The sequence below is a fragment of the Ammodytes marinus genome, assembly GCF_949987685.1.
Source record: "Ammodytes marinus genome assembly, chromosome: 7".
Classification (NCBI taxonomy): Eukaryota; Metazoa; Chordata; class Actinopteri; order Uranoscopiformes; family Ammodytidae; genus Ammodytes; species Ammodytes marinus.
In genome coordinates, this window is record NC_137211.1 from 4,011,680 (window position 1) to 4,021,913 (window position 10,234).

The window sequence follows — 10,234 nt, forward strand, 5'->3', positions numbered from 1 at the left end:
TAAAGGGTTCGATTTGTGGTGGTTTGATCATTTTAAGAACAAACACCAGGATATGAGAATTAAATGTTTTGCTTTTTTCAAAACTATTTATTCTTCAATTAAGGTTTTGCATGAATTGGATATTGAGGATCTTATGTCAGTAAATTATCTCTCATCGTTTCTTTATAATTTGTCATTTAAAGGTGCTACGAGGAACTTTTAAATATTTCTGAAACAGTCTCATTTGTCTTCTGATGATCATAAATGACATGTAACAGCAAACGAGACCATCAGCGCAAAGAATGCTATTTTTATAAAGTTTTTCTTAATGCCTTTGTCATGGGTACCTGTGATATAAAATAACATGACTGATATTGTTACAGCCTTTATGTATGTTAATGACAAAATAATCATTATATTAAAAAAAAGAACTTTCAAGAATACAAAATCAATTCCATTTGAAGTTTATTATTTTCTAGATTAGTTACAAAACAACTGAAGAGTCGGGTATGACGTACGGCAACGCTCTGAATGACGTACAATCTCATTTATACACTTTCTCTCACATTCACACACACAGAAACTTGATCAAGGTGTTTGTGATTCACAGCAGTGTATATTCACTATGTGCAGCTTTATACACACACACAAATGTTACAGTTTATGATCAATTGTTAACATGTATACACACACGCACGCACACACGTTACAGTTTATGATCAATTGTTAACGTGTCCACACACACACACACGTTACATTGATCAATTGTTAACATGTATACACACACACGTTACAGTTTATGATCAATTGTTAACATGTCCACACACACACACACACACACACACGTTACATTGATCAATTGTTAACGTGTACACACACACACACACACACACACACACACAACACAATCTTCAGTCTTATGGCTGCATGCGAATGGCTCCGTCCAGCCTGATGACCTCGCCGTTGATCATGGGGTTCTCGGCCAGTGATGTCACCAGGTGGGCGAACTCCGCGGGGTCTCCCAGGCGCGAGGGAAAGGGCACCTGGCGCGCGAGGAAGGACTGAACCTTCTCTGGTAGACCGGCCAGCAGCGGAGTGGAGAACAGGCCTGGAGCGAAGATAGAAATACACATACATATTGAGATGTTTTATGGTTTTATTCGGTTTTTATTGTATTAACAGACTTACAGGGACCAAAGAAATATTCATAAATATTGAGATTGTTTTATTCCTGTCCCATCAATATGATTAAGGAAATATTTTATTCCTAGATTAAAAAAAAAAAAATGTTTTATTGTATTAATAATTTTTTTTTTTTTCTCTTCCTTCCAATAGACCTACAGGGAGAAAGAAAATACACATAAATATTGAGATGTTTTATGGTTTTATTCCCATTGAAGAAAACAAATAAAGAATAAATAAGTTATAGGAGGGGAGTCAGTGGAGAACAGGCCTAGAGGGACCAAAGACAAAAATAACACTATTGATATTGAATAGAAAATGTTTTTATTCCGAAGAAGTAAAGAAAAAAAAAGAAAAAATAAGCAATAATAAACAATAAAATAAAAGTGAAAGAAATCAACAATTCTACATTTTAAACAATGCACCTGATGACATTCCAACTATGACACTTTCAAGATGGCGGCACTAGGCCTTGGTTCAAGATATGCAGAAATATGGACATATATGAGACCCTTTCTAAGGGAAAAAATAATAATTCAAAACATTTTTTTTCGGCTATTATGCACTAAATTAAATGTACTTATGGATATTATAATTACTTTCTACAAAATCTGCTAGGAAATAAAACCCAAAATTCTACACACTGCAGGTTTAAGGTCAGAAAGAGTTCATAAACACGGCCAAATTTTTTATTCCGAACTAGTAAAAAATGAAATAAAAAATAAACAATAAAATAAAGGTGGAGAGTTACAATTAAGTTATATTTACAAACAATGAAGACAACCTGTCTAACACTGACAAAATGTTTATTGTGACAATAAACATTAGGTGTGTGACACTTTTTATTTGAAAAAGTATTTTCAGTGAAAAAGTATTAAAAAATTATCAACTTTTTTCCCCAAAAATTATTTGAGTTCCCATAGTAACGGTGTACAGTGTTTTGAGTGTATGCACATACCGGGTGCTATGGTGACGACTCTGATGCCCATGGGAGCCAGATCTCGTGCGATGGGGAGGGTCATTCCAACGATCCCGCCTTTAGAGGCAGAGTATGCTGCCTGGCCCACCTGGGAGGAACAAGATAGGGAGGAAAGGTTGAGTGTGTGTGTTTGTGTCTGTGTTCTATGTGTGTGTGTGTGTGTCCGTGTCCTGTGTGTGCGTGCGTCCGTGCGTGCGTGCGTGCCCTGAGTCTGTTTGTGTGCGTTTGTGTCTGTGTTTTTGCATGTGTGCCTGTGTATATATATGTATATGTGTGTGCATGTGTATACATATGTGTTTGGTGTCCGTATATATGCGTGTGTGTATGTATGTGTGTGTGTGATTGTATGTGTCTGTATGTCCGTATATATGCGTGTGCGTATGTATGTGTGTGTGTGTGATTGTATGTGTCTGTATGTCCATATATATACGTGTGTGTATGTATGTGTGTGTGTGTGATTGTATGTGTCTGTATGTCCGTATATATGCGTGTGCGTATGTATGTGTGTGTCTGTGTATATGTGACTGTGATTGTATGTGTATGTTTTAATGCACCTGTCCATCAAATGCGGCGACACTAGCGGTGTTGATGATGCATCCTCTGTGTCCGTCTGCGTCCGGTTCGTTCTTCCCCATCGCGCCCACAGCCAGACGGATCACGTTAAAGGTTCCTGCAATGTTTACCTGACACACACACACACACACACACACACACACACACACACACACACACACACACACACACACACACACACACACACACACACACACACACACACACACACACACACACTTATTTATGCAAAGTTTCCAGCAATGTTTACCTATGTATGTGTGTGCGTCCCTCTGTGTGTGTCTTACATCGATAACACGTTGGAAGTAGTCCAGGCTCTGTCTGTCTGTCTGTGTGTGTGTGTCCCTCTGTGTGTGCGTACTTGCCCCTCTGTACTGTATATGTGTGTGCCCCTCTGTGTGTGTGTATGCGTGCACGTGTCCCACTGTGTGTGTGCGTGCATGCGTGTGTCCCTCTGTGTGTGCGTCCCTCTGTGTGTGTGTGTCCCTCTGTCTGTGTGTGTCCCTCTGTCTGTGTGTGTGTCCCTCTGTGTGTGTGTGTGTCCCTCTGTGTGAGTGCGTCCCTCTGTGTGTGTGTGTGTGTGTGTGTGTGTCCCTCTGTGTGAGTGCGTCCCTCTGTGTGTGTGTGTGTGTGTGCGTGCGTCCCTGTGTGTGTATGTGTGTGTGTGTGTGTGTGTGTGTGTGTGTGCGTCCCTCTCTGTGTGTGTGTGTTCCTGTGTGTGTGTGTCCCTCTGTGTGTGTGTGTGTCTTACATTAATAACACGTTGGAAGTCCTCCAGACTGTGTGGAACGTCTTTCTTAAAGTTGTAGGTTTTCACTGCGACGGCGATTCCGGCGCAGTTCACGGCCAGGTCCAGTCTACCAAACCGCTCCCGGGCCAGAGACACCGCCGCCTGCACGTCTGCCTCTGACGTCACCTAGGGGTCGGATTGGATCAATAAAGTAAATCCAATCCAATCCAAAAACAACCAGGACAAGAGGTCAGAAGATAAACAAAGTGTGCAAGTGTAAAGTGGTTCCTTCCTTTGAGATGTACAATGGCTGGAATTAAAATGTAATGTGTGAAAGTACAATATAGTAGGGCTGCAACTAACGATTATTCTCTCGATTATTTTCTCGATTAATCCATTATTAATCGATTAGTGTTTTGGCCCGTAAAATGTCAGAAAATGGTGAAAAATGTTGATATATTTTCCAAATCCCATGTTGACGTCCTCAAATGTATTTTTATGTCCAAAACACACAGATATTTCAGTTTACTGTCATAATAGGATTAAATAAACCAGAAAATATTCACATTTGAAAAGCTGAAATCAGAGAATTTGGAAATTTTTTATCAAAAAATTACTTGAAACGATTAATCGACTATCAAACTAGTTGGCGATTATTTTAATAATCGATTTGTCGATTAATCGTTGCAGCTCTACAATATAGCCTAATTAAAACAGTTACAGGTAGAGTTCGTCAGATTTAAGACAATCGGCTAAATGTCTAAATTGGTTAAAGGATCAAATCAAATCAAATCAAATCAGTTTTATTTATATAGCCCAAAATCACAAACACATTTGTCTCAGTGGGCTTTACATTCCATACAATATGATACAATATGACACCCTGCCCTTACACCCTTAGCTCGGCTGAGAAAAAACTCCCAGTAAAAAACCCTTTACCGGGAATAAAAAAAATTGAAGAAATCTCAGGGAGAGTGGACAGAGTAAGGGATCCCTCTCCCAGGACGGACATACTGCAATAGATGTCATAAGTAGAGAAAATCACGAAGGAATTTGATCATTGACCAGGTGATTAAAGGACTCACGTCAGCGGGAGCGAAGGCGCAGCGTTCCCCCAGACTGGCAGCGAGCGCGGGGCCGTCGGAGGAGGGAAGGTCCAGGATCACCGCCGAGGCTCCGCTCTGGATCAACCGCTCTACGGTGGCACGACCCAGACCGGACGCCCCGCCCGTCACCAGGCCAACCATACCCTACACACACACACGGACACAGAGAGACACGCACATGCACAGAGAGAGACACACACACATACATATAGGGACACACGGACACACACATAGAGAGAGAGAGAGAGAGAGAGAGAGAGAGAGAGAGAGAGAAAGACACACACAGAGAGAGGGACACACACATAGAGTGACACACGTACACAGACAGACACACACGCATAGAGAGAGAGACATACACACAGAGAGAGAGAGAGACACGCGCACAGACACACACACAAACATATAGACACACGCACGGACACACAGACAGACACACACACATGCATAGTGAGAGAGAGACACACACACGCACAGACAAATACACAAAGGGAGGGCGAGAGAGACACACGGACAAGGGGAAGAGTACAGGGACAGGAAACACATTAGTCTTCAAATGTAAAGTAGTTTGTCGAAAATGTCAACTTATTGAGAAAGTAACTCAAAATATTACAACAATCTTTAGGAAACTGTTTCAAATAAGGGATCCATCAAATCTCCCTAAAGGCTGTAACATCTGCTCAGATCATTTTCACTGGACATAATCAATTCCACATTTTGAATGAATATATAGTTTTCAAATATAATTCTTTTTTTTTGGGGGGGGGGTCAAATTTAATGTTCCAATATTCACATTTTATTTTAAATGTAGTTAATTTAGGATTTTAGATTTTAGACACTGAAACAATACAATTCCTTTCTAATACGATAAGTAATCGTCTATTTATAGTTTACAGAAATAAATCTAATTAAATTGAGTACTTGACTATTTAATTTATTTTCTCTTTAGCAGTCCTCCTAATCCTGATATTAAAATGACCAAAAAATGTAATACAAATATAAACAATTGTTGCATTCGTTATGGCCCACGTTGCTCATAGTTAACATCTGATTTAAAGAGTTTTAAGCAGGTCCCATTGCTCTGCATGTATATAAGCCTGTATAAAATATCGCAATGCAACTTCTACAACTAGCTAAGGGAAGCGGATAGGCTCAAATAAAGTCAATTCGAACATTAAAGACACTTGCATGAATCAGAAAACGCGCTTATTTAAATGAATATCACATCACACTGTGTATTGTGATAGAGTTCGGCGTGTGTACAGGTTTATCTTTCTCTCTGCTCACCTTGATGCATCGTATGTTCGCCATGTTGGTTCAGGGACAAGCGGACGTGACGTAACAACGAAGGTCGTCTATTATAAAAGGAGCCGATAAGGGTCAAAGATTTTTTTTTTTAAATTGTCTATGAAGAAGAGGAAAATCCCTTAAAGATACAGTGTGTAATAGAGTGTATTGGAAATGTTCAGAACAGACTTGGATAAAGTCAAATATTGTTATCACGAGTATTTTTAATGAGTGTAGGCGCTTGACGGAAAAACTAGTATAGTGCATAAATACTTTGAGATAATAGTAATTTTTATATCTTTTTTGAATATATATTTTTTAAATAAGTGTTGTTTTTCGAACTTCCTTTGACTTTTTGTAAATTCTATATATTTTTTATTTACACGAATCATTACTGCAGCACTATCTGTCTATCTATATCCATCCATCTATCTATCTATCCATCTCTGGCCAAACATTCCATTGAAAAATAATAATCTTATGGCTGACCCGACACACAGAAATACGGACGGAGTGACACCTCTTTCACTTCAACGCCTCTTCGGTCACACAACGTGTTGGTGTATCTAAGCCCCGCCCCTCTAGTCTGACCTGACCAATCAGAGAGCGTCTCAGGGAACGCCCCTCTCATGGCAGCACGTAATTGGCTGAATAAAAGAGAACGTTGGCCAATCATAGCGGCTCTCCAGGGTCAGCTCAGGCGAACGACCGAAGCTATTATTCAGGAGTTACATGTTTAGTTAGATTTTAACAAATTTACAGGTTAAAAAAAAAAAATGCAATAGCCTGTTATTTGACACTGATAAAGATTTTACATATGTCATTCTACAATTCGGAAGTCTTTCCTAAATAAATGTATAAAGAATTGATTTTTATGACACACACAAACAAGGCACATGACAACATTTATAGTTTTCAGTAATAGGGATACATCCTTTATTTCAAATTGGAAGCAAAGATACAGCATGTAATATAAACAATTGACGTTAGAATCGGATTAAGAGCCTCTAACTTCAGCATCTTCCTAAATACACAGAAATTAAAGTAGAGCTGCAGCATTACAGTGGATTTGCTTAATCATGAAATATCCAATATAATCTAAAATCTAACATTTGCTAGTTTACCCAACAACCTACAATGACGACTGTCAAACTAAGATCTCTCACTCTCTTTCTTTCTCTCTCTCACACACTCTCTCTCTCTCTCTCTAGAAGCTGGAGCATCATGTAGGAGCATTTTGCTGCATTGTGGAAGGCAGTAAGTTGTATAGTTGTATCTCCAAAATAGGGGTTAATTAATATCCCGAACCCCACAACAACACAACTTACTACCTCACCACAACACAGCCACAAACATCCGGACCGGGAGCACTTCATACAAAAAAAAACCCTGCGTTCCAAATCACATACTCTTTCTTTTTACTACACTACATACTTCAGTACAGAAGAGTTTTAGGGCCACAGGAGAGAAAACAATAAGTTAAGGAAGATTTTTATTTATTTTTTTTCATTATGTCGAGAAATGTCAAGAATAAAGACGAATAGTCCAAAATGCTATTGGTGTTAGTGGGGCATTTATGTATTTTCAGCATACTACAATTTACGTGCATGTAATGAGACGTCCTAAATCTAACCTTGGGGTTACTTTTCTATGATATATTCTCATAACTGAATAAACAAAAACTTTCCTCACAGGAAAATGTGATCCCTGGAACACTGTTTGAAGTTAGAAAGCTTCCTGAAAAGTTACTGTTTCACTTTCGTTTATTTACAGCAGCAGGGCCCACAGTTTGGTTCCAGGTGCCTCAAAATAATAAATATTATCAAATCAAATTATATTGAATTTACATGTATGTTAGTGCATATTTGCTCCTTCTACAGCTAAGAACCTGAAGCTAAAGTAAAACCTGGGTAAACATACATCAAAATCAGGGTGCTCCGGTGGCGTAGTGGCTAGAGCGTGTACCATATTGGCTCCGGCCTTCGATGCAGTGGTCGCGGGTTCAAATCCGACCTGTGCACCTTTACTGCAGGTCATCCCCCCTCTCTCTGTCTCCCCATTTCAACTCTGTACTGTCTGATAAAGCTTGAAAATGCCCCCCCCCCCCCCAAAAAAAAATATATCATCCACAATACATGTTCCATCTCCCAACAGGAGTCCAAACTGTAACTAAGCAGGTCTTCTTGTAGCCGGGGCGATGGTTTGGTTGCCGTGAGAAAGACAGTAGGCTGTATAGTTATCTCCCAGATCTGGTGTGATCCTAAAACTATACAAACTACTACCTCATCCCACAGCTCCCGCGGTCTCCTCCGGAATACAAATCACTCAGTAAATAGTATTTTAGATCAAAATCTTGATCTTTACTGCATGTCATCCCCCCCTCTCTCTCTCTCTGTCTCCCCATTTCAACTCTGTACTATCTAATAAAGCTTGAAAATACCCCCCCCCCCCCCCCCAAAAAAAAGGGGTCAGTGATTCACTTTGTCAAAATCAATGAATATCTCCTTCACAATCTGCTACCTGTCCGTACTATGTGTGCGCTGGAGAAATAAAAATATATTCCAGTGTCTATTTGACTGTTTATAGAACCTAACAAACTTACAGCACAACAGCTAATATATTAAATATAGAATTCAACTTCCCTGCAATATTTTGTGCAAAGTTTCTGGTAAGACATAAGTATTAGGACTCAACCATCACAAAATAAATGATGTCACCTCAACTCAAGATGGGCTCCAGTGCCGAACACAGACCTAGGGGGACAGAAAGATAAATATATTAAAATATAAATGACATACCATCAATAATAAGTAGCAGGACATAAACAAACTAACATTGATTATTGAAGTCAAGTCAATCTGGACAGCATATTACAAACTCTTGATTCAGAAAAAAAAATGTAGAGTATATAAAAAAAATAAAAAATTTAAGAAAGGGGGGCGGACAAAGAGTACATGACAGGGGCACATCAAAAAAATACATTGAGCAACTTGCAACATGCAAAGGGTGACACTGACATTTTTGTTTGTTATGGTTTTTGAGATTTGATAATTAGAAATGTGTATTCATATTTTTGTTAATAATAATCATTTCTTCGCCAATATCTTGTTCTTACATTTGTTGTAATTAATGAAGTGTGCGTTTCAGTTTATTGGAATAAAAACCAAAATCACTGCCGTTTCTGTTCGTCTCGTTAGCTAAATATCTTAACTGCTTTTTCTTAGATTTGAATGATAATTGAAATATCTATAATTTCTCTATCAAATTCATGTATTTCATATTTTGGTGTTGTAGTAGGCTATAGTATAGGGTATACATCAGCAGATAAAATGTCATTTAAAACCTCTTGAATTAACCGTATTTTAGTCCTTGCAGTAAAGTCATAGTAAAAAAAAAAATTGCAAGTCACATAAGCGTCAAGTCCGGAATCTAGTCTGATACACTAAACCTTGAGTTTTTAGCCTGAAAACGGTCATAATAGACATTTCTGCAGACAGACATGAACCTGGGTGGAAAGATAGGACGCTGAATTCATCATGATTCACGGACCTGCTGATAGCTTACATCCTTAAAACCAGGTGATGCTAAAATGCTAACACGAGCACCATTCTCATCCGTTCTCCAAGCTACTTACCACTGTTTCCATGACGCCGATATCTTTTTCAATTAGTAAGAAGTGAAACTATATCATGCTGTTGTTGTTGAAGGGCAAATGTAAAAGGTTTTAGGTGCAGCTAGCTAGTATGTAGCCAGCAGTGTTAGCTAGTGACAGCTAGCTGCTGGAATTGGCGGTTCTCGTCCTCGTCAGTCCGCCAGGGGCCGAGCGTCGTCACAGGGCCTCCCCGCCCCCCGAGCACTCTATCCTGGGTACGTTCTGCTCCATGTCCCGCTATTTGTCTGGTTCTCCACGGCATAGATACAAACCTATAGCTAATAACACCACCAGTACAGCAGCAGCGTTGATTTGTCTGGTCTGCGCCTCGCTTTACCAGCACGCCAAAAAATGAAGCAAAGAAAACACGTGACCGCCCCCCACACCACACACGCAGTTAAAAAAAAACGAGGCGTCATGACGTCACGTTTAAGTCAGAAAGGTGACGCAGTGATTTTTCTGAATGCGGGATTTTCTTCTGCTACTACTACAACTACACTACACACATCTTCACGAAACATTTTTTTTTATGAATGGAAACGATTTTCCAAAGATGAAGTTGAGAAAATAAGACGGTCAGAAGGATAGACTACATTCACTGTTGTATCATCAAATAGTAATCTCGGACTGTAACCTATATAATAAAATAATAATACAACATTTCTGTATTATACACAAAATAAATCGTTTTCGTATGTCTGTATAGAAGCGTACATTATTATTTTTTTTAATTTACTTTATTTGCAAAT

The 10,234-nt window shown here is 39.1% G+C and overlaps 1 protein-coding gene across 1 annotated transcript; it reads right to left on the bottom strand.

The window, feature by feature from the left end:
- Positions 1 to 427: 427 nt before the first annotated feature.
- hsd17b10 (hydroxysteroid (17-beta) dehydrogenase 10) lies at positions 428 to 5,863 on the bottom strand. Its single transcript, XM_080031591.1, has 6 exons — positions 5,834 to 5,863; positions 4,529 to 4,693; positions 3,465 to 3,629; positions 2,695 to 2,823; positions 2,120 to 2,228; positions 428 to 1,087 (listed from the first exon to the last, which is right to left on the bottom strand). Exons 1-6 carry the CDS (start codon positions 5,855 to 5,857, stop codon positions 897 to 899), a joined length of 783 nt encoding a protein of 260 aa, XP_079887717.1. The 5' UTR covers positions 5,858 to 5,863; the 3' UTR covers positions 428 to 896.
- Between the last annotated feature and the right edge of the window lie 4,371 nt (positions 5,864 to 10,234).

What these genes read in the sequence shown, in the direction of transcription:
- hsd17b10 (XM_080031591.1), bottom strand. Translation starts at nt 5,857, where the DNA reads ATGGCGAACATACGATGCATCAAG. An exon ending in GCGCCTTCGCTCCCGCTGAC is followed by an intron (nt 3,630 to 4,528) that starts GTGAGTCCTTTA and finishes TCCGACCCCTAG; the next exon opens with GTGACGTCAGAGGCAGACGT. An exon ending in TCGCCGCATTTGATGGACAG is followed by an intron (nt 2,229 to 2,694) that starts GTGCATTAAAAC and finishes TGTTCCTCCCAG; the next exon opens with GTGGGCCAGGCAGCATACTC.